General features: G+C 41.5%; 2 protein-coding genes across 2 annotated transcripts in view; both read right to left on the reverse strand.

Annotated features, from left to right (window-relative positions):
- LOC308308969 (protein NLRC3-like) overlaps positions 1-25,735 on the reverse strand; it is a gene marked incomplete at both ends in the record, with an annotated part of 283,646 nt that overhangs the window by 152,137 nt on the left and 105,774 nt on the right. The gene's annotated exons all lie outside the window — the stretch shown is intronic.
- Positions 13,283-22,617, reverse strand: LOC308308476 (protein NLRC3-like; the record flags this gene model as incomplete). Its single annotated transcript, XM_080753891.1, has 3 exons — positions 13,283-13,854; positions 19,719-19,864; positions 20,819-22,617. Coding segments are annotated over 3 exons (2,517 nt in total), but the record flags the coding sequence as incomplete, so codon positions are not given.

Here is a 25,735-nt window from a genome sequence, read left to right on the forward strand (position 1 = left end):
CCAATACGGAAACTTCCTATGATTGGCCGCTAGTTGCGCTGTTTTCCCCCCCGGCCGGTCGCAAAAAGAATTGTTCTCCATTGGATCCCATTCATTTTCCCCTTTCGTGTTCTAACCTTAATTAACATTTTCATGAATACTTTATGGTTCCTATTGCTAGTTAACGATTGCCTTTCAATAGTCGTGGCCGACTTCTGATGGAACTGATATGCGGCCAGCCTGCATGGCTGCATGCACACCACAACTATAGTTGCCCAGAGCAGATATAACAACAACTCGTCGTAATGCGACGCACTGTTAGCTTGTAGGTTGGTTTTCTTTGTACAACGGCGTATAAACATTGTTACAATATAAAACTATTATACAAACCCAGGTTACACTGTACAATATAGGCAGACGCTCTTAATCCAGAGCTATTAAAATGAGCGAGGACATAAATAAACACACATATAGGCTATTCTCTATAGGCCTAATTATATAAATGTTAAAACATCGTTTTTGTTAATACGCCTATAATGTATTTAGTCTTATAGGCATATCAGTCACAAATACACAACTTGGTATTTAATTATTATGAAGGCTATACCTGCCCGATTGTGTAACAACTTATGAGAGCCTATATATAATGCCACCAAAACAATGCGTCTTTACATCGACACCAGCCTACAGATTATCAGTGGCCACTCACTGCCAAAATAGCCTATGTTCTAAGCCAATGGAAGCCTATATTATTTTATAAACTTGTCTTGGCATATGGCATTCTTGATCATTTGTCATGTATGACTACCACAGACTTATTACATTAGGCCTACTTCAGACCATTTATCAAATATTTCATGTAACATTTTGGAAACTGAAAACAGCACTTTTTACATAAGTTGCATGTCCTGCTATCCTGTATCCCTTGGCATACCTCATACCTGTTGTTGGAGCCAGGAGTATGGGAGATCTTGGTCGGGAGCTCTTTTGGTATTTGAAGTTGGTCATAGCAGGCTTCGGCGACGTGATGTTATGGCAATTATCTGGCTTTTTGTAGGTTTAGAACGGCTATTATAATAATGTATTTCCCCCAAGTAACCACTCGTATATAAAGTGGTATAGCCTATAATAGAATATAAAACTAAACAAAAGAAACACTCAACATTTAGCCTCGCCAAATGGTATTAATTAAAACATTTGAAAATAACACTGAGGCTACAGTATAATTGTCAATAGAACAGTCTGCACGTCAAACAAAGTTAGCACTTACATTCACACATACAAATGTCACACAAATTAGCATAGGAACGCACACAAATAGGCATAGGTTGATCTCACATTTTATTTCCAAAATATAAACTAGAATGAAATTGACTGAATCAAAGAGGAGGAATAGGCTGAATGATGTAGCTACTACTGTAAATACCTCAATCAAACAAAAATGACATGAATCAAGCGCATTTACGTTAACGATCGCTGATTGAAATAACCTCTTTAATATGTAGGAATAATTAACCCACGATACTGCATATGTCAGCTCAATAATTAGTTCATGAATCCATTCATGAATCCAGCTTCTCGTCTAGGCTAGCATGTCACAATCATAGACGGTAGTCACAATGGACAATTCATATGCATATTGCATCCATCCATTCCTACATTAATCGCATTGTTAACATAGGTGTCACATTGTTGACAGCTTTTGTTAAGAGGTGTGACTGAAAACTATGAATGCAACTTCAGTCCTATAAACATCACAAATCCTTGTTAATAAATGTGAATAAACACATGCATATTTCTCTGGACGTTTGCTTCTTTGCTTTGTGAAAAGTTTAGTGGACAACTGGACTGCACGGGCGTCCTAGACGGCCCGGTCAGGTTAGCGGCGGCTGCAGCGGCTACTCCAGAGTCCAAACGTTCGATGCACAAATCTCTGTGGCAAAATTAAAAAGTTATTCGGACAGACTGTCACTGCGGTCCGTCTGTGTCAGCCATACTGGATTTGTTTTTCATGGCTGGCTGGTACACGTTTTCTTCTTCGTCTGCTATATTTTCGGCAGAGCTCAACGCAATCTCCCGAGTATCCTTGCGGTTGCACGTGACCGTTGGCAGCCAATAGCATCTCTGGTGCCTTTACAATTCTATTTATTTCTATGATGGCGACACCCATTCCAAGGGGTAGAAAAGGGCCATTTGCGCTGCATAGAAACCAATGGCTTCGCTTCGTCCATATTTTTCTACAGTGTATGGGCACCTCCTGTGATGGTTCTATAACTCTATCAGGCGTGTGATCCGGTCTCGCGCCCGCCTTCCGTATTCCGTACTCTTGCACGCACACATCCATGCACACACCACTTCCGTATCCGCCTAGAGAACTTCACCCATAGAGTATATATATACTTCACCGGATATCAGAGAGCGACACATTTTGTTCCCCGTCGTGCACTGGGCGCACATTGTAGAAAAAACCTAAAAAAAGAACACACAATTCATGATATATTAGTTTGCTTTTTTTGTCAACTCCAACGTCGCGTTCGTGTGCTCAGGTAAGCTGCCCTGCCACAAGCCCAATGTCATCTTATTCAAGAAGAATGAATCATTGAGGAATCAGCGTTAATTATTCGTTAATTGTTTTAATTTATTGGGCGACGGACTGTGGGCTAATTGATTGATTGATTGAAGACTTTATTAGAAGTTTGCATAGGAAAAGGTACAGTTTCATGACGGTACAGTTCACTGGTACAAGGTCTACTAAAAGGAGATCCATGAAAAGACTAGCCTATTTCCACAGGAAACCATTAAAGTATCTCATATAACATTGAATGACAGACGAATAGAACACAGTACTATGCAGTAGATATGTAAGGAAGATAAAAAGAAAGAACAAAAAAAAGAAAACAGTAAGTCTAAACAAACAGAAAGTATATACAAAGAAGGGGCAGGGGAGGGTAGGGTTGGGCTAGGTTAGTTTCTTACCAGTTGCAAACGGCTGCTGCCTGTAAGTGGTTTTTCAGGGCAATTTTAATGGATGCTAGTGATCCACACTCCTTTATGGCCTTCGGTAAGGCTTTCCACATTTTGGTGGTATAGCAGAAGAAGGAGTTTGACCCTTTGTTGGTTTTGACTCTGGGTTGAAAGTGATCTGTGGCACTGCCTCTGGTGTTGTAATTATGGACGTCCTTAACGTTTATAAAGTATTTTGACAGGTACTTGGGTATCATAGTGGTGTAGTGTATCTTGTACACCAGGCCCATTGCAAGTTGCTGTACTCTGTCATCTACTCTGAGCCACCCCACTCTTAACTGGTGAGTAGCGGTGAGGTGAGTCTGATAGGGAAGGTTAAGCAGGACCCTAATTAGTTTATTTTGGGCTGTTTGGAGTTTAGTTTTTAGGGCTTGTGGGGCGTCACGATACCATACGTGGACTCCCTAGTCAAAGAGGGGCTGGATAATAACTAATTAGCTATAGACGGGTTCCTTGTTTACAAACATTGAGACTAATAAATGCACAGCTGACTGTATCATGTAATCAATTCCGTCCAATCCCCAAACCTGTTGTTTTGGGGAGCGCTGGTTTCATTGGCTAATTTTGGTACCGACCCTGCGCACGCATCTAGTTTTATCAGTGTAACGTGGACCAGAAACCCGTCTATAGCTAGCATACTCTGATAGAAGGAGGAGGGACCGTGGTGCTAACCACGGCTAGAGACATCAATGTCATGTCAACATAATGTATTTAATAGCTTATTATGTTGTTTGTTTTACAGCTGCTTGTGGTTTTGGGGTCTTCAACAGAACAGGGGGTCCGGGGCCCTTAGGGGAGGGAGGGGGTCCTCAGAGTTACTACAGGGGGTCCTCCAAATCTTTTGTGTGATAGAAACTTTTTTCTTCTTTTTTAGATAGCCTACCACTTGAATCCTTGCGTCGATATTCTGAGAACTTTAGCCAAAATTAGCTGAGCTACAAGCTTGTGAGCATTGTGAGCTTGTAGATCGGCTATTTTCGGCAAAGCGGTTTGGTGTAGAGGGGAAAAAGAGCAGACTAAGTACAGAGTGAAAAGTTCAAGTTTATTAACACATACAGTGCCTATCCCGAACATGTTCGGCTTTATTTCAATCCAATACATTTTTTTTTATTATTTTACTTACCCTGAGCTGCTTGTAGAGCCGTGGGTGGTCCTGGCTCGTCCTACGCTAGCCAGCGAGCCATTTTACATGGTCCGACGATATATTCCATTAAAAATGGTTTAAAATACATTTTTGAGCTCCCAATGTTCACCGAATGTTCAGCGCCGCTTCCGGAACGTAGTCCAGTGTGCCTATCCCGAACAGGGTCGGCTTTTTTAATGAAATGAATAAAATGATCCGAGGCCTTCTGAAGCCTGGGCCTAAATTTTCAATCCAGTGGCCGAGATCCGGCCGCCCCCCGGCCGGCCGTTAGCGAGTAACGTCGCCGCGAATCGCCGCCGAATCCAATGAAAAACCACATCTTTGAAGGTCCATATCTCTGGATTGTGTTTTTAGGTAGGCGGCGCAAGGTTTATTTACGGCGAAATCGCCGAAAAATGATCTTTAAAATGAGAAAATGCTAATAGCTATTTTGTAGCCCTTTTCATCCGGGACCTTTCCATGACGTGCACGAACGTGAGCACGCGCGTCACTGCAACGTGAGTCCCCCGATGCTAATGCGCTCGCCTATGGGACAAACCCTGGCATTCTTTGGTGCCCTCTAGGGGCTGGCACTGGAAGCGTTAAAGTATTGATGATTCAAGTGGTTAAATATCTGAAAACACACATTAACATGAATCCAAAATACACTGATTGTGCTGTCAAACAATGAAACTATATGGAATCTATGATCAGGTTGTGGGGGTCCCTGCTTCATCTCTCTCTCAACTAAGGGGTCCTTGGCCTGAAAACGTTGAAGACCCCTGAGCTATAGCATAGCCTACTTGAAAAAAAAGTGTGGAGACACTTTTGTTGAGCTGACATGACCAATAATCAGTTAACAATCAAGAAACAACTCCCAATAGTACCGGTATATATTTTGGGGGTGAACTACTCCTTTAATAACACAACATTTTGTATAACACGGTTCTATTGTGAAAATAGCAGATCTACATGCTCACAACGCCTCGCATGTAGATCTATTTGAGCTATTTGGAGCGAGGAGTCATCCTGAGGGAGATGCAGGAGGTGGAGACCAACCTTCAGGAGGTGGTCTTTGACTACCTCCACGCCACCGCCTACCAGGAGACGGCACTGAGCAGGACCATCCTCGGCCCCACGGAGATCATCAAGTAAAGCACCTTTACATTAGCCTGGAGCCAGCCTGTTCGCTCCGTTCCCTGCAATACAATGCAATGCTGGTTTTGCCCACACTGCGTTTTGTCAAGTTCAGAGTCAAGACAGTCATCTACCCAGGGATTTTAGAGCACTTAATGCTTCCGTAGGTTGACAAGCTTTATTGAGATGTTGATTTATTTTAGCCAGAAGCACTTGGCACTTGCCCACAGAGCCAAAACTACTAGTAACTGGTGTAGTGACCATGGTATTACTGGCCTTAACTGACCAGCCAACTGGCCTGACCTGAAACCCACAGAGAATCGGTGTTGTGTTGTCCAGAGGAAGATGAGAGACACCAGACTCAACCACATAGATGAGTTTATGGCCTCTATCAAAGCAAACCTGGGCTTCCATAACACCTCAGCAGTACCTCAGGCTGACCACCTTCATGCCACGCCCCACTGATGAAGGAATTTGTTCAAAAGTATTCCATACAAAGTACTGAGTGCATACATTAACATAACCTTTCAGAACTTTGACATTTCTGTATTATAAATGCTTCTTTTGAGTGGCTGTGTGGAATATTCTAATATTTTGAGATATGGATTTTTGATTTTCATGAGCTGTATGCCATAAAAATCTAAATTAAAACAAAACAAAACTTTTGAATATGTCACTGCATGCACAATGAATCTAAACTATATGAAAGTTAAAAAAAATATATTATGTTACAGAAGAAAATTAACTTTTACACAATATTCTATTTTTTTTAGAAGGATCTGTATGTATGCAGCTCGCAGCTCCTTCTCTAAAAATATAGAACTACACTCACCTCACGCTGCTTCCGCTCCGTCACTCAAACGGCTCCCTCTTACTTCCGGTGAACGAGGAGCGATGAAAAGGTTCCGCCCAGCAGTCTGTATTTATTTATTATTATTAAATCATTATATTAGTATTTATTAATATATGCTGGGACCTGATCTGTATTTATTTATTATTATTAAATCATTACTAGTAGTATTTATTTATTATTATTAAATCATTATTAGTAGTATTTATTTATATAAGCTGGGACTTCATCTATAGATTTGTATTTATTTAAATCATTACTAGTAGTAGCCTATTTATTTATGCTGGGACTTCATCTATAGATTTGTATATATTTATTATTATTGTTGTAAAATAATTGACTATTATTTTGTATTAATTTATATTTGCTGGGACCTCATATATCGATTGGTATTTATTTATTCTCTCAAAATGGTAGATCTACAAGCTCGACAAGAGAGTACAAATGGAAACAAATGGACCCTTACAGGTCTGTAACTCTGAGAGTGTACAAATGGAACCAAATGGACCCTTACAGCTCTGTAACTCTGAGAGTGTACAAATGGAACCAAATGGACCCTTACAGTTCTGTAACTCTGAGAGTGTACAAATGGAACCAAATGGACCCTTACAGCTCTGTAACTCTGAGAGTGTACAAATGGAACCAAATTGACCCTTACAGCTCTGTAACTCTGAGAGTGTGCAAATGGAACCAAATGGACCCTTACAGGTCTGTAAGAGTGTACAAATGGAACCAAATGGACCCTTACAGCTCTGTAACTCTGAGAGTGTACAAATGGAACCAAATGGACCCTTACAGGTCTGTAACTCTGAGAGTGTACAAATGGAACCAAATGGACCCTTACAGCTCCGTAACTCTGAGAGTGTACAAATGGAACCAAATGGACCCTTACAGGTCTGTAACTCTGAGAGTGTGCAAATGGAACCAAATGGACCCTTACAGCTCTGTAACTCTGAGAGTGTACAAATGGAACCAAATGGACCCTTACAGGTCTGTAACTCTGAGAGTGTGCAAATGGAACCAAATGGACCCTTACAGCTCTGTAACTCTGAGAGTGTACAAATGGAACCAAATGGACCCTTACAGCCGGGTCTGTAATTCAGAGTGTACACAAGGATCAAATTTGTTCTCCTGCTATACCACCAAAATGTGGAACGCCTTACCGAAGGCCTTAAAGGAGTGCAAATCTCTAGCATCCTTTAAAACCGCCCTGAAAAACCACTCACAGGCCTTGTATCAGTGAACTGTCATGAAACTGTACCTTTTACTATGCAATACTTCCAATAAATACCTCAATCAATCAATCAATCAATGGAACCAAATTTGGTTCCATGTGAACACTCTCTATTTCTGACAGTAATCATTAGAGCAGTGGTTCTCAACCAGTGGTCCGGGGACCACCTGTGGTCCTTGAGGGGGTTCCAGGTGGTCCCCAGCTAAATGATGGAGAGTTGGTAACCAACCATTTGGTTCCATTTTATCCTCTCAAGAGTTAAACTATTGTTAAACATTTGCATTAATTAATTTACAAGAAGTCTAAAAATTAAGAGAATGTAGAAGAATTGTTATTTTGATCAACGTTGGCCTGTTATCTCTCCTATGAGAACTTTAGCCAAAAATAGCAGATCTACAAGCTCACAACTTTGTGAGCTTGTAGATCGGCTATTTTTGGCAAAGAGGTTTGGCGTATAAGGGGGAAAAGAGCAGACTAAGTACAGAGTGAAAGGTCAAGTTTATTGAGTATTGACGGTTCAAGTGGTTAAATATCTGAAAACACAAATTGACATGAATCCAAAATACGCTGATGATTGTGCTGTCAAACAATGAAACGATATGGAATCTATGAACAGGTTGTGGGGGTCCCTGCTTCATCTCTCTCTCAATAAGGGGTCCCTGCTTCAACTCTCTCTCAACTAAGGGGTCCCTGCTTCATCTCTCTTTCAACTAAGGGGTCCCTGCTTCATCTCTCTCTCAACTAAGGGGTCCCTGCTTCAACTCTCTCTCAGCTAAGGGGTCCCTGCTTCATCTCTCTCTCAACTAAAGGGTCCCTGCTTCAACTCTCTCTCAACTAAGGGGTCCCTGCTTCAACTTTCTCTCAACTAAGGGGTCCCTGCTTCAACTCTCTCTCAACTAAGGGGTCCATCTTCAACTCTCTCTCAACTAAGGGGTCCCTGCTTCAACTTTCTCTCAACTAAGGGGTCCCTGCTTCAACTTTCTCTCAACTAAGGGGTCCCTGCTTCAACTTTCTCTCAACTAAGGGGTCCCTGCTTCAACTCTCTCTCAACTAAGGGGTCCCTGGCCTGAAAATGTTGAAGACCCCTGATATAGTGTTTGGTCTATCAGTGCATCTCAAACCTTTCTGACTTCCCTTTCTGTACTTTCTGAATCAAACTCAAAGTACCCTAAAATTAAGATATTTATGCAAATATATTGTTATATGCAAATAAGTATTAATTTCTACTCTGTAGCAGTTGTGTAGTCAAGCTTTTTTTTAATTTCATTTGGTTTGAAACTTTAGGTTTCAAAACTTTAGGTTCTCACAAAGTTTCTTAATGTTTCATAATTAAATACAACTGCATTTCATACTTTCTTTCACATACCCTCTGTAGTACCTCTGAGTACCCCTAGGGGTCAATGTAGCCCCATTTATAGAGCTATTTAACACTGTTACTGAACAAACACTCTATAGCAATGATTACTGTCACAATATAGAGCTATTTAACACTGTTACTGAACACTCTATAGCAATGATTACTGTCACAATATAGAGCTATTTAACACTGTTACTGAACACTCTATAGCAATGATTACTGTCACAATATAGAGCTATTTAACACTGTCACTGAACAAACACTCTATAGCAATGATTACTGTCACAATATAGAGCTATTTAACACTGTTACTGAACAAACACTCTATAGCAACGATTACTGTCACAATATAGAGCTATTTAACACTGTTACTGAACAAACACTCTATAGCAATGATTACTGTCACAATATAGAGCTATTTAACACTGTTACTGAACAAACACTCTATAGCAATGATTACTGTCACAATATAGAGCTGTTTAACACTGTTACTGAACAAACACTCTATAGCAACGATTACTGTCACAATATAGAGCTATTTAACACTGTTACTGAACAAACACTCTATAGCAACGATTACTGTCACAATATAGAGCTATTTAACACTGTTACTGAACACTCTATAGCAATGATTACTGTCACAATATAGAGCTATTTAACACTGTTACTGAACAAACACTCTATAGCAATGATTACTGTCACAATATAGAGCTATTTAACACTGTTACTGAACAAACACTCTATAGCAACGATTACTGTCACAATATAGAGCTATTTAACACTGTTACTGAACACTCTATAGCAACGATTACTGTCACAATATAGAGCTATTTAACACTGTTACTGAACACTCTATAGCAATGATTACTGTCACAATATAGAGCTATTTAACACTGTTACTGAACAAACACTCTATAGCAATGATTACTGTCACAATATAGAGCTATTTAACACTGTTACTGAACACTATAGCAATGATTACTGTCACAATAGAGCTATTTAACACTGTTACTGAACACTCTATAGCGATGATTACTGTCACAATATAGAGCTATTTAACACTGTTACTGAACAAACACTCAATGATTACTGTCACAATATAGAGCTATTTAACACTGTTACTGAACAAACACTCTATAGCGATGATTACTGCCACAATATAGAGCTATTTAACACTGTTACTGAACAAACACTCTATAGCAACGATTACTGTCACAATATAGAGCTATTTAACACTGTTACTGAACACACACTAATGATTACTGCATGTGCGCGTGTGTGTATGTGCGCGCGTGTGCGTACAGAATAACACTCACTTCAAAAAGTTACATTCAAAATGTTTTCATTTTATAATATTTTATTGTTGTTTTTATCAAAACATTGTATCACGGTTTAATTTAACTTTGGCACAATGTAAATACAATAGCAATGGTTTCATTTGATTGAAAATATGAGTAAATATAAATGTTTTACATGTTATAATTCCATCTTATAGGTAAAAAAACAAACAAAACAAAACAAAAATACATGATTCTCAAACCCTTCATTTGAGTAATTGTATTATCAATAAAACTTTACAGTATTCATGTTTAAATGTTCTAGAGCAGGGGTCTTCAACAGGGGGTCCAGGACCCCTAGGGGGTCCTCAGAGTTACTACAGGGGGTCCTCCAAATCCTTATGTGATAGGATAATTATTTTAAATGATCAACTTGAACCCTCGCATCCTTATTCTGAGGAGAACTTTAGCCAAAAATAGCAGATCTACAAGCTCTCAACGCCTCGCGCTGCGAGGCACCCTGCCCGTCCAGCTTGGCAAAAAGGTTTGGTGTGGAGGTAAAAAAGAGCAGACCAAGTACAGAGTGAAAGGTCAAGTTTACTAAGTATCGACCATTTAAGATTTTAATTGGTTAAGAGTCAAACAAGACTATGAATCTATCTATGAAATCCATGAGAATCTCCATCACACATTTATACAATATGTAGATGGGGTCCCTGCTTCATCTCTCTCTGCTAAGGGGTCCCTGCTTCATCTCTCTCTGCTAAGGGGTCCCTGCTTCATCTCTCTCTCTCTGCTAAGGGGTCCCTGCTTCATCTCTCTCTCTGCTAAGGGGTCCCTGCTTCATCTCTCTCTGCTAAGGGGTCCCTGCTTTATCTCTCTCTCTGCTAAGGGGTCCCTGCTTGATCTCTCTCTCTCTGCTAAGGGGTCCCTGCTTCATCTCTCTCTCAGCTAAGGGGTCCCTGCTTCATCTCTCTCTCAGCTAAGGGGTCCCCGCTTCATCTCTCTCTCTGCTAAGGGGTCCCTGCTTCATCTCTCTCTCTGCTAAGGGGTCCCTGCTTCATCTCTCTCTGCTAAGGGGTCCCTGCTTCATCTCTCTCTCTCTCTAAAGGGGTCCCTGCTTCAACTCTCTCTGCTAAGGGGTCCCTGCTTCAACTCTCTCTGCTAAGGGGTCCCTGCTTCATCTCTCTCTGCTAAGGAGTCCCTGCTTCATCTCTCTCTCTGCTAAGGGGTCCCACTAAGGGGTCCCTGCTTCATCTCTCTCTGCTAAGGGGTCCCTGCTTCAACTCTCTCTGCTAAGGGGTCCCTGCTTCATCTCTCTCTGCTAAGGAGTCCCTGCTTCATCTCTCTCTCTGCTAAGGGGTCCCACTAAGGGGTCCCTGCTTCATCTCTCTCTGCTAAGGGGTCCCTGCTTCATCTCTCTCTCTGCTAAGGGGTCCCTGCTTCATCTCTCTCTCAGCTAAGGGGTCCCCGCTTCATCTCTCTCTCTGCTAAGGGGTCCCTGCTTCATCTCTCTCTCTGCTAAGGGGTCCCTGCTTCATCTCTCTCTGCTAAGGGGTCCCTGCTTCATCTCTCTCTCTCTCTAAAGGGGTCCCTGCTTCAACTCTCTCTGCTAAGGGGTCCCTGCTTCATCTCTCTCTGCTAAGGGGTCCCTGCTTCATATCTCTCTCTCTCTAAAGGGGTCCCTGCTTCATCTCTCTCTGCTAAGGGGTCCCTGCTTCATCTCTCTCTCTCTCTCTAAAGGGGTCCCTGCTTCATCTCTCTCTCTCTCTAAAGGGGTCCCTGCTTCAACTCTCTCTAAAGGGGTCCCTGCTTCAACTCTCTCTGCTAAGGGGTCCCTGCTTCAACTCTCTCTGCTAAGGGGTCCCCGCTTCATCTCTCTCTCTACTAAGGGGTCCCTGCTTCATCTCTCTCTGCTAAAGGGTCCCTGCTTCATCTCTGCTAAGGGGTCCCTGCTTCATCTCTCTCTCTCTGCTAAGGGGTCTCTGCTTCATCTCTCTCTCTGCTAAGGGGTCCCTGCTTCATCTCTCTCTGCTAAGGGGTTCCGCTAAGGGGTCCCTGCTTCATCTCTCTCTGCTAAGGGGTCCCTGCTTCATCTCTCTCTCTGCTAAGGGGTCCCTGCTTCATCTCTCTCTGCTAAGGGGTCCCGTTAAGGGGTCCCTGCTTCATCTCTCTCTGCTAAGGGGTTCCTGCTTCATCTCTCTCTCTCTGCTAAGGGGTCCCTGCTTCATCTCTCTCTCTGCTAAGGGGTCCCTGCTTCATCTCTCTCTGCTACGGGGTCCCTGCTTCATCTCTCTCTCTCTGCTAAGGGGTCCCTGCTTCATCTCTCTCTCTGCTAAGGGGTCCCTGCTTCATCTCTCTCTGCTAAGGGGTCCCGTTAAGGGGTCCCTGCTTCATCTCTCTCTGCTACGGGGTCCCTGCTTCATCTCTCTCTCTGCTAAGGGGTCCCTGCTTCATCTCTCTCTCTGCTAAGGGGTCCTTGGCCTGAAAACGTTGAAGACCCCTGCTCTAGAGCAGATGTTCTCACACTTTATAGGTCACGACCCCCAAAATAATCATATATGAACTGGGGACCCCCCAGTTCAAACAAAGTGTAAATTGTAGAGTTGAAGCATTACATTTAGTTTGACTCAGTTCCACGTTGCAAGGCGTTGTGAGCTTGTAGATCGTCTATTTTCACAATATTTGCCTCTTTATGTTATTTGACAATTTGTCCAATGTTTGACCAGTTTATACTTTGATTACTTTTAAAAGTTCTTTCATTGTCACTTCACTGTCATCTGGGGGTCCCCAGATGGGGGTCCCTAAGGGGGTCACCGGGTGGGGGTCCCCCTGGGGGTCCAGACCCACAGGTTGAGAACAAACCTTTTCATGTCAATCTGAACAGTTTGTTCCAGAGACTCCATTTTTACGAGATTCATTTTTTGAAAATAGCAGATCTACAAGTTCACAACACGCCGTGATGCGACATGTTGTGTGCTTGTAGATCGTCTATTTTCAAACAGTCAATTTATACAGTAAATGGTTAAAGTGGTTACACTGATTTTGATGCTATATACATGAATGTTGCTGGGGACCCCCTGGAACGCCTTCAAGGACCCCTGGGGGTCCCCGGAACCCACTTTGAGAATCACTGTATGATGATATCATGATCTATAAATCTGTACAATATTCATGTTTAAATGTGTTACCCCCCCATCGCTATGGAAACCAAACCATATTGATTCTATAAACACCCCCCCCCCCCCCCCCGTTCCTGATTATTACATTATGATACACCACCCTGTCTGTCTGTCTGTCCTCACAGCCTGTCTGTCTGTCTGTCTGTCTGTCTGTCCTCACACAGAGACACAGAGGAGTCAGGGTTAAACCCAAAGCCAGCATAAAGAGGTTCAGTAAATGTGTCCTGGACGGTATAAAGGTGTGTCAGTGTGTCTGATGACACTTCATAGAAGGACAGAGTCCCAGCAGGACAATCCAGATACACTGCTACTCTGTTGGAGCCAGAGGGACGATTAGGAAGGTAAGTGAGCTTACTATTGTGTGCGACAGTGTATCCGTTACCATGGTTACCATCATAACAGGTCAGAATCCATGACATTTTATTGTATCCAAGCTGACATTCATCACCCTGTCCTTTCCTACTGATTCCTCTGTAAGTTACTCCTATAGTAACCGTTCCACTCCTCTCTACCTCCCAGTAACAGCGTCCAGTCAGACCCTCTGTACACAGAACCTGGTGCAGTCCATCAAACCTTTCTGGATGATCAGGATATGAATGAGGCTGTTCCACCCGAGTCGCCTTCCTGTTGTTCTCAGAGAGAGAGAGGTTTGTGTCTGCTGTGTTTGAGTCCAGTGTGAGACGATGAGAATCTGATGAGAAAACAACACAGTAAACATTAAATACATATTCACTGAGTGACACACATACGCACAGGCGCACGCACGCACGCACGCACGCCCGCACGCACGTGCATGCATATAAATACACCCACCCACACACACACACACACTATAATAATGGATCAGGTAAGGTGTGTGTGTGTGTGTGGTGGGGGGGGGGGGGGGGGGGGGGGTTACAGAATCAATAAAGTTTGGTTTTCCATAGCGATGGGAGGGGGGTCTCTGTGTGTCTAACACATTTAAACATGAATATTGTACAGATTTATAGATCATGAATACAGTGGTTCTCAAAGTGGGGTCCGGGGACCCCCAGGGGCAGGGGCGGTAACATAGGGTACGCCTGGGAGCTCAAGCGTACAGCTATGAGACGTTCGCCGGAGCCGGGTCTTTTTGGACCGGACTGCCACCCCACTTTTCATGCTATCGTCCGATTTCTTCTGTCATTTGGTCCGTTTTTTCCCCCCGTTTTTTAACGGCGCTATGGTCCCAATGTCCCCATTGTCTTGCTAAATCGCTGCTGGAGCTTGTTGCGACCCCCAGTCACTCATGCTAATTGCTTCCAATACACAAGTCTGTCTGCTATTACATGATCAACCGGTTCTGATGGGCCAGGCTGCAGTGGTGTAAAGTAACAAATTACATTATACTCACTCAAGTAGCCTACTGTAGGCCAAGTACAATTTTGAGGCTTTCTCAGAGGCAAGTATTGTAGGCTACTTTTACTCTACTACAAATATTTGTAAACAGCTAAGTTACTTTGCATATTTCGATTATTATAAAGGCATACATTAACCACTTCAGTCTATATATTTAGGCCATTAGAAATGAAAATACAAGATCACAATGCAGACGCTTAGCTATAATTGTGAGCTTAGAACTGCTAAGATATTTGTATCTATGGTAGGCTGTGAAAACCTGTGAAATGGGACATTCTGCAAATGACTACGTTTTATTTATACAGTACATTTTGATACCAAAACGTCATTATGCAAGTACATTTTGGACATGGGACTTCTAACAGAATATTTCTACTTTTAGTTACTTAAGTAAAACATGGGAGTACTTTTCTATTTTTCTTCACTGACGGCCGGGCTGCTAATCGAGCGTCGGCTCGCTCACTCTCTCTCTCCTCACTCACTGTAGTCAGTGTGATGCAAAGCAGTTCATATCTAACTTTAACAGTAGCTTGAATTTCCCTTCCTTTATTCACATTTAAACTTAATTTATTTTCTCGAAAATACATTGAGCGTAGCAGAGCCCTAGCTCATCCATAGTGCTGAGATTACAGAAGGCATAATATGCCTACAACATTGTAGGGTATAATAATTAATATTGAAATAAGAACAGCAGGATAAAACAAGTTATTTATTGTGAAAAAGGGGTGGGGTCCAAAACGAGCATCCAGCTCAATATTGAAACTTCATCGCTTCAAGGACCCCTGGGGGTCCCCGGACCACACTTTGAGTAGCATCAACCACTTTAACCCTTCATCGACCGGTGTCTCCCAGGGCTCTATACCTCCACACTCCAAAATAGCCGATCTACAAGTTCACAACACGTCGCAGCACGATGTGTTGAGAGCTTGTAGATCTGCTATTTACGGTGAATGTTCACGTATTAAGACATGTACGACATTGGGACGCAGGGTTTAAATGGTTAATGGTTCAAAGAGGGTTCTTTGAGGAACCATGTGTGGTTGTGAGCTTGTAGATCTGATATTTGGGTGGTCGGGCATATCTCAGATCTTAATGGGTTAACCGCTTAAGCCTTATTTCAAATATAGTGAAAATAGCAGATCTACAAGCTCACAACGCCTCACACTGTGGTGCATTGTGAGCTTGTAGATTGGCTATTTTCACTATATTTAAGCAGTTCTGTTTTAATGCATTTATTTTTGGGTAAATGTTTTAATTTCAATAAACAATGCATTGATGAAAAAAAAAAGTGCTGTAGTTGTAATTTGTACTTTTTAATACTTGAGTATTTACTGGATTTTCAGGACAGGAAAATGTCCAAACATGGAATTAATTCCTTCTCCAGACATTTCCTCACTAATGTGTTTGTAAAGATGTCTAGTAACACATTTCATTTAATAAATTCCTTCTCAAGACATTTCCTCACTAATGTGTTTGTAAAGATGTCTAGTAACACATTTCATTTAATAAATTCCTTCTCAAGACATTTCCTCACTAATGTGTTTGTAAAGATGTCTAGTGACACATTTCATTTAATAAATTCCTTCTCAAGACATTTCCTCACTAATGTGATTTTAAAGATGTCTAGTAACACATTTCATTTAATAAATTCCTTCTCCAGACATTTCCTCACTAATGTGATTGTAAAGATGTCTAGTAACACATTTCATTTAATAAATTCCTTCTCAAGACATTTCCTCACTAATGTGATTGTAAAGATGTCTGGTAACACATTTCATTTAATAAATTCCTTCTCAAGACATTTCCTCACTAATGTGATTGTAAAGATGTCTAGTAACACATTTCATTTAATAAATTCCTTCTCAAGACATTTCCTCACTAATGTGTTTGTAAAGATGTCTAGTAAGTAAAACATTTCATTTAATAAATTCCTTCTCAAGACATTTCCTCACTAATGTGTTTGTAAAGATGTCTAGTAACACATTTAATTTAATAAATTCCTTCTCAAGACATTTCGTCACTAATGTGTTTGTAAAGATGTCTAGTAACACATTTCATTTAATAAATTCCTTCTCAAGACATTTCCTCACTAATGTGTTTGTAAAGATGTCTAGTAACACGTTTCATTTAATACATTCCTTCTCCAGACATTTCCTCACTAATGTGTTTGTAAAGATATCTAACACGTTTCATTTAATAAATTCCTTCTCCAGACATTTCCTCACTAATGTGTTTGTAAAGATGTCTAGTAAAACATTTCATTTTATAAATTCCTTCTCAAGACATTTCCTCACTAATGTGTTTGTAAAGATGTCTAGTAACACATTTCATTTAATAAATTCCTTCTCAAGACATTTCCTCACTAATGTGTTTGTAAAGATGTCTAGTAACACATTTCATTTAATAAATTCCTTCTCAAGACATTTCCTCACTAATGTGTTTGTAAAGATGTCTAGTAACACATTTCAAAAGGTTGAAACTCCCCTAGGCAGGGGTGTCACACCAAATTCTGGGCCCTGGGTACAAGGATTCACTGTGGGCCCCCCATGAATGTTCTTCATAGGGGAGGGGGTTTAACCCATTTAGACTGGGAACGTATTATTACGCATTATGTTGTGCTTTAACTATTGAAAAATAGCAGATATACAAGCTCACCGAGTGCCGCTCTGCGAGCTTGTAGATCTGCTATTTTTGAAAAATTGTGAAATTCTTAAAAAAATAAATAATTTAAAACCCTTTTTTTCTATGTCAGTGGTGCTCAAACCTTTTTATGTGAAGGACCCCCAAAATGATATGTATTTGGTCATGGACCCCCATCTCAATATATTTAGTTCCAGGGACCCCTCAGAAGCAAAACTTGAGTTACAAGATAAATATATTCAAAGATTTGCACACATTTTCACGACTTTTAAAAAATAGCAGATCTACAAGCACGCAACGCGGCACTCGGTGCCACGCTGTGAGCTTGGGCCCTAGTACCTTAGTTCCACTTAAATGGTCTCTCTAGGGGTCCCCAACCCCAGTTTGGAACCACTGCCCTGGAGGGGGTTGAATTTCAATGTTTTGGATTGTGTTACTAAACACCTTTAAAACACATTGATGAAGGTTTTCATAATATCCTCTGAATACAAGGAGGGAGGGGCCAACACAGTATAAAACACTGTATAAAATGTCAATGAGACAGACAGACAGACAGACAGACAGACAGACAGACAGACAGACAGACAGACAGACAGACAGACAGACAGACAGACAGACAGACAGACAGACAGACAGACAGACAGACAGACAGACAGACAGACAGACAGACACTCACATCTTGTAAGGAGTTGAGGTTTAATCCAGTGTTCTCCTCCATGATTCACACTGTAAGAAATAGAACAACAATGAATCAATGTCTGACTGTCTAACACACTGTCTCCACTATAGCTGACATAGTTCTGTTCCTTTTGCTATGACACTGAACTGGTAAAAACACTGTTTTGTTTTAGTGTCCAAACCTCTTGGAATGACCTCCAGCTCACACTAAAGATCTGTTCTCCTAGAACAGTGGTTCTCAACCTGTGGGCCGGGACCCCCAGGGGGGTCCCCAAACTATTTTGTGGGGTCACCATGATTAACTTAATGTACAACATTGTTTTCTCACTCAACAGTAAACAAACCAACATAGGTTTTAAGTGTATGGAGGGTATCTGCACATTTAGAGGCAGAAATTGTGAAAATAGACGATCTAGATGCTCACAACGCCTCGAATTGACTTGAGAGGCGTTGTGAGGATGCAGATCTGCTATTTTCTCAATAGAACGGTGTAATACAAATGTAATGCCTCAACGCTTAGTGCTCGTCAGGGTCCCAGTTAAAATATGATTATAACCAACCAACATGGACACAGTCCAGGTCTACTCACTTCAGAGTGTCCAGTTCAACATTGTAAGGAAACACTGCACTAACCAACATGGACACAGTCCAAGTCTACTCACTTCAGAGTCTCCAGTGCAGCAGAGAGCTTCTTCAGACCAGAGCCTCCTAAGTGGCTGAAGTTCAAGTCCAGCTGTTTCAGATGGGAGGGGTTGAAGGTCAGAGCTGAAGCCAGAGAAGAACAGCCTTCCTCTGTGAGCCCACAGCCTGACAACCTGCAGAGAAATCCATATTTAACAAAGTGATGTTGATGTTCAAGTAGAGATCCACACAGAGAGAAAACACACTATTTATTTACCTCAGGATCTGCAGTCTACACTCTTCACTCTTCAGTAGAGCAGAGAGTTGCTCCACTTGTGATTCCTGCAGGCAGTTGAAACTGATGTCCAATTCTCTCAAATGGGAAAGATTAGATCTGAGAGCTGAGAGCAGGATGTTGAATCCTGTCTGTGTGATGTGACAGCCAGCAAGTCTGTAATTAAAGATTACATATCTGGATTATCAGAGTTTTGGAGGAGGGACCAAAGAGATGGAAAGAACAGGCAGGCAGGAATAATGTGAAATAAATTATGGTCATCTTCCAACAGGAAGCTGGAAACAGGAAGCAGCAAGTTAACAACAAATGATCCAGCAAACTGACTGAGAGAGGACTGACAGACAGACAGACAGACAGACAGACAGACAGACAGACAGACAGACAGACAGACAGACAGACAGACAGACAGACAGACAGACACACAGACACACAGACACACAGAGTAGTTACCAGGTATACAGCAGTAGATGGTAATCAAATATAGTAATTAAAAAAGTACATCATAACATATAAATATTACATTGTTACATTGCATCTTGTTATTTGTATTATTATTTCTAGTCAGTGTGGGTTACCATGATATCAGCCTTATTGACTAAATGAAACAGACAACATACTGCTGGTGCTGGTGGGCTGGGGAACCAACAAACCTTCCAGTCTGTGTTTACACCAGTTTGACACTCAATGATTGTGTAAGTGGACGTGATAATTCCCTAGCAGCCATGATGGATCACATATTGTATTTACTGTAGCGTATCATTGTGATGTGATGCCAGAGTGAGGACTAACCAACACCAACTCTGACCGTATCATGATTCTACCATGATGTCAACTTAATGCACACTCCTCTTATTAGAATCAAACAATAAATAATAAAACAGAACTAATCTAAATAATGCTGGTTAATTAATCTGACCTCAGTATCTCCAATTCACAATGTGGACTCTTTAATCCAGCAGAGATGAGTTCCATGGATGAATCCTCCACGTCGTTATGACTGAGATCCAATTCTATGAGATGTGAAGGATTAGAGCTGAGAGCTGAAGACACTATTTCATAATCTGGTGCTGCGAGACTGCAGCCAACAAGTCTGTAAATGTAGAATATGTAAAACAGAGATTATCAACACAGATTAAATCAAGTTCATGTTCAAGAAAAAAGAAAAAAAAAACATGAAAAAAAAATCATTCAACCCCAAATATGGATCACATGGTGAGGGTTGTATCAACGCAGCCCCAAAAGTATTTCCACTTAAACCAGGAGGACCACTAATGTGAACATTTGAACTGTTTGTTGTGTGTGCCTCTTTAATAGTTATTTTATGTTCATAGGATTTTGGTCATTCTAGGGTCAAGACCACTTGACCTTTGGTGTTGTCAATGTTTTGAGGGCACAAAGGTCAAATGCCTGGACAGGAAGGTCATCAAATAAAATAATGATTTAAAGTCCAGATAAATAATCTAATGTAACTCTTTTACTGCCAATAACGAGTATACTTGTTAATTGATGCGCTATCGCGCTCTCACACACACACACACACACACACACACACACACACACACACACACACACACACACACACACACACACACACACACACACACACACACACACACACACACACACACACACACACACACACACACACACACACACACACACAGCATATTAGACTGTGTTTTTTGGTGAATAAATGAAGGTTAGAGGAGCTACTGGACTGTGGACATAGGAACATAATGTGACTGATATTATTATATATTATACAGGTACAGTATAACTCATGTCTGTTTTATTTAACTACACTGGCAATATTACATTATATATATGTGTTTATTTAGTTATAGGTGTCAATTATAATGTATTAATGTCTTATTAGCCATGGATATTTTTAATAGGACTGTCCTTTATTTGCACATAAACACAATACCACCAGACCTGATTATTATTGGATATTTGACATTAACCATCATTTCTACTTATAGTGTTAGGTGTGATGGTAGATTTATTCTCTTCTAATACATTTTCTATTCACATGACTACTAACCGAGCCTTTCTGGTGTTCCTCACAGCTGGGACCAGTATGGATTTCCCCCAGCCTGATGTTGTGTTGTACTTGTCCAGGTCCAACTCATCCAGAACCTCCTCTGACGTCAGCAGCATGTGGGCCAGAGCTGAACACTGGCTCTCAGTCAGTTCTGTCTTTGATCTGTCCCCTGACTCCAGGTACTGTTGGATCTCCTGATAAAGTGAGTGGTCGTTCATCTCCATCAAACAGTAGAAGATGTTGATACATCTGTCAGGAGAAATATCTGCATCATCATATTTCATCTTCTTCAGGTTGTCAATGGCTCTCTGGATGCTCTCTGGACTGTTATCTGTCTGACACAAAAGGCCTCCTAACAGACTCTGGTTGGACTGCAGTGAGAGACCATGAAGGAAGCGGAGAAAGAGGTCCAGGTGGCCATTCTTACTCTTCAGGGATATTTTGAAGGCTCTCTTCAGGAAGACATCCAGGGTCATTTCTTTTTCTTCTCCTCCTCCTCCTCCTCCTCCTCCTCCTCCTCCTTCTTCTTCCTCTTCTCCTAGGAATGTCTTCAATACCTCAGTATTCCTCTGTGTGTAACAGTGGAACAGGTAGACTGCAGCCAGAAACTCCTGGATGCTCAGATGAACAAAGCTGTAGACCTTTCCCTCAGATTGAACAGTCTCTTCTTTGAAGATCTCTGTGCACACTCCTGAGTACAGTGAGGCGTCTTTCACATCAAGACCACACTCTTCCAGGTCTTCTTGGTAGAACATCATGCTACCTTTGTCCAGATGTTCAAACGCCAGCCTGCCCAGCTTCAGAAGAACCTCCCTGTCCTTCTCCATGAGCTGCTGTTGATTCACACCATGATACTTCTTCCACTTCCTCTTGGTCTGAACCCACAGGAAGTGGCTGTACATGGCAGTCTGGGTCTTGGGCAGCTGTTCTGTCTCGTCTGTCTTCAACATGTCCTCCAGAACGGTAGCAGTGATCCAACAGAAGACTGGGATGTGACACATGATGTGGAGGCTCTTTGACGTCTTCATGTGTGAGATGATTTTGTTGGCCAGCTTCTCATCATCACTGAATCTCTTCCTGAAGAACTCTTCCTTCTGGGGGTCTGTGAATCCTCGTACTTCTGTCTCCAGGTCAACACAATCAGGAGGGATCTGATTGGCTGCTGCAGGTCTGGTAGTTATCCAGAGGAGGGCTGAGGGGAGCAGATTCCCCTTGATGAGGTTGGCCAACAGCAAACCCACTGATGATGTCACTGTGACATCAGAAACAATGGCATTGTTCTGGAAGGCATCAGAATCAATGTCAATGTTCTCGAATTTCAGCGGAAACCTGCTTTCATCCAGACCATCAAAGATGAGGCCAACCTTCCAGACAGCGAGCTGCTCTGCTGTGACATTCTTTAATTCTGGGTGGAAACGATGGATCAGTGAGAGAAGACTGTGCTGCTCATCTCTGACCAGGTTCAGCTCCCGGAATGAGAAGGGAACCAGGAGAATGACATCTTGATTTTCCAAACCCCTTGCCCAGTCCAGAGTGAACTTACGCACAGAGAAGGTTTTTCCAATGCCAGCGATGCCCTTGGTCAGAACTCTTCTGTTTGGTTTATGTCTGCCAAGGAGGAGGGGCTTAAAGATGTCACTGCATTTGATTGGTTGGTCATGGAGGGTCCTCTTCTTGGAAGCTGTCTCAAGCTGCCAGACCTCATGTTGGGTATTAACCCCTTCACTCTCTCCCGCTGAGAGGTAGAGCTCTGTGTAGATGCTGCTGAGGGAGGGCACTTCAGTGACGTATGTCACACGATCAAGACGGTTCAAACCGACCTTATAAACCTTTAAATCCTCCTGCGGACTGACACCTGCTATGAGAAGACAATGAAGACATGTTAAACATTCAAGTTAATATATAACTTTACATCTAATATAGCCTACCATACCATTAAAACTATATCTTAAATACCCGCCAGAAAATCTAAAATTAGTCCAAAAATAGTAATTAATATGAGATGTAAATTAGTGTAAAATGTGTCTTACTTTGTTCACTTGTGGTTTGACTGGATGTCTTCTGTTCAGGTGTGGTTCTGAGTCTCTCTCTGTGGAGATGAAGACAATATAATATATTAAGTTATATTATATTATTGAATTAACCACTTAAGACCTGTATTACTTGTCCTTCAATGAATAGTGCCGATCTACAAGCTCACAATTGCAATGTTCATGATCTGACAATATTATAGTTGATCCACAAGGGGACACTTGGCATTTGAATATACTAGTAACATCACTGAAGCAGTGCCCCAGATGTAGATCATTGTGTTTCCCTAGGATAATCTGTGACAGCTGTTGAAAGTTAGGGTCCTAATAACTTTATTATACGAGGGAAAAAAGAAGGTTAACAAGTTTGTTAGGGGCCAAACTAGGGTTTTGTCAAGATTCTTACAAATGCTCTATACAGTATACTGTAAATGGTCGCCTCCATTTCCCCTCGAAAAGACCAAATACATATCATTTAGGGGGTCCTCACGAAGTACAAATCATTTAGGGGGTCCTCACCAATATTGTTGCCAATACTGAGCATATTGTCAGAAATTGTGCTTCGTTTGGGCTGATGTGAAGGCTCATGAAAATGAGCCTTCACATCCTCATTTAATGAATGTATTAATCACCCAGATTCACTTGGCTTCCTCATTGGGGAGGATGTTTGTCTTTGCACCAGCATCAGGGTCTCCTCTTCTGTAAAGCACACAGCCCTGTTTCTGTTGTTGTTGTCATTGTCTCTGGAGCAGCTCTTACAGACAGGCACTACGCTGATCTGTTTGATTAAATTAACGCCCAAACACGCCCATGACTAATTCAGGGTCTTTTACACACATCACAGCCATACTGCCCTAATTAACACACTCATAATAGCAAAATGGCAATTGGTCACGCCTCCATATCTTAGTTTAAGAGCCGGAATCTTCTTAAGAGCTGCTCTCATTAGCGCATTCAAAATAGACTCTAAAAAAATGAGTTTTGTAGTTAAAGGACAACCCTTGTTGTAAAAATCAAACCTCGGTTCGAAGTGAAGCGGTGAACTTTTATTCTATGTGTTCTAGAGCTATGAACTCTGTATATACATTCGGTTCGAAGTGAAGCGGTATGTGTTCTAGAGCTTCAGAATTCTGAATTCTGAATTAATGAATGATTTTATCTGGAGGGCCGAATTGTCATGCGAAGCTTGACCAATCCTCAAACTATGGTCTCATTGGACATTTTTAATCATCCAATCATCAGACCGGGACGGACACTACACGCATATTCTGGACGTATGGGACAGATAAAACCTGTTCATTCTGGACTGAAATGACCATACATGGACGTGGGGGACACACATGGGACACACATTTACGGACAGATAAAACCTGTTCATTCTGGACTGAAATGACCATATATGGATGTGGGGTACACATATGGGAGACACAAAGCCACTCCTTGGAAGCGGCTTTCACCGCTTCAAAAAAACAAAGTTGTCCTTTAAATGTGCACATGTAGCCTAACTTACAGTAGTATGAGGATATATACTGTAGGAAGATTCTCTTACTGTGTGTGTGGAGGTCCAGGTTCATCACTGAAGTCGGGCACTCCTCCTTTAGAGCGGTCACTCTTCATAGATACACAGCTGGGTGTTGGAGACTCTGCTCTGTGGTCAACACTTCTGCAATCATAAAACATGTTTAAACAATTATCATATGAGCTCATGATTTTGTCTCCTTGACAATGCAGCAACAAACAATAGAAGAATGGTCTATGAACATACAGTAGGACTAAAACAGTAATATTAAGGATTCACGCTTAGGTTTTCAATGTTCTTCATAGGGGGCCCTCCCCCTGTTTTAACCCATTTAGACTGGAATGGAAAACAGATTATTACACGTTATTTTGTGCTTTAACTATTGAAAAATAGCAGATATAGGGCCTACAAGCTCACAGCGCGGCACGGCACTGAGTGCCGCGCTGCGAGCTTGTAGATCTGCTATTTGTGAGTAAAAACTGAGCACCACTGACATATGTTTCTATGTCAGTGGTGCTCAAACCTTTTCATGTGAAGGACCCCCAAAATGATATGTATTTGGCCACGGACCCCCATCTCAAAATATTTAGTTCCAGGGACCCCCCAGAAGCAAAGTTTTGAGCTACAAATATTCACAATACATATATTCAAAGATTTGCACACATTTTCACGACTTTTCAAAAATAGCAGATCTACAAGCTTGTATATCTGCTATTTTTCAATAGCTAAAGTATAAAATAATGAAGGCCCCTCCACCTTGGGCACTAGTAACTCAGTCCCATTTCCCCCCTTGTGACGCCCCTGACCTTACCCATTATCCATAAAACCCTTTGCCATGTTTCACTATCTTAAAATACATTTTTAAATTGTTCAAATAACCGATCTACAAGCTCTCAACGTGTTGATGTAGATTGTAGTCAGGAAATATTATCAGACAAATGTCCAAACAGTGAATGAATTCCATTCCAAAAGTTTGTAAAGCTGTCTAGTAACACATCTCACAAAGATTTAAATTCAGTTTCCCTAGGAGAATCTGTGACAGCTGTTGAAAGTTAGGGTCCTAATAACTTTATTATACGAGGGAAAAAAGAAGGTTAACAAGTTTGTCAGGGGTCAAACTAGGGTTTTGTCAAGATTCTTACAAATGCTCTATACAGTATAAATGGTCGCCTCCATTTCCCCTCTAAAAGACCAAATACATATTACGTTTAGGGGATCTTTGCCAAAAAACATAATTTAGGGGGTCCAGAAGGCCAAATATATATCATTTAGGGGGTCCTCACCAATTGTTGCCAATACTGAGCGTATCGTCAGAAAGTGTGCTTCGTTTGGGCTGATGTGAAGGCTCATGAAAATTCTGGTGCAGAT

Source organism: Nannobrachium achirus (assembly GCF_963921795.1).
Source record: "Nannobrachium achirus genome assembly, chromosome: 23".
Taxonomy (NCBI): domain Eukaryota; kingdom Metazoa; phylum Chordata; class Actinopteri; order Myctophiformes; family Myctophidae; genus Nannobrachium; species Nannobrachium achirus.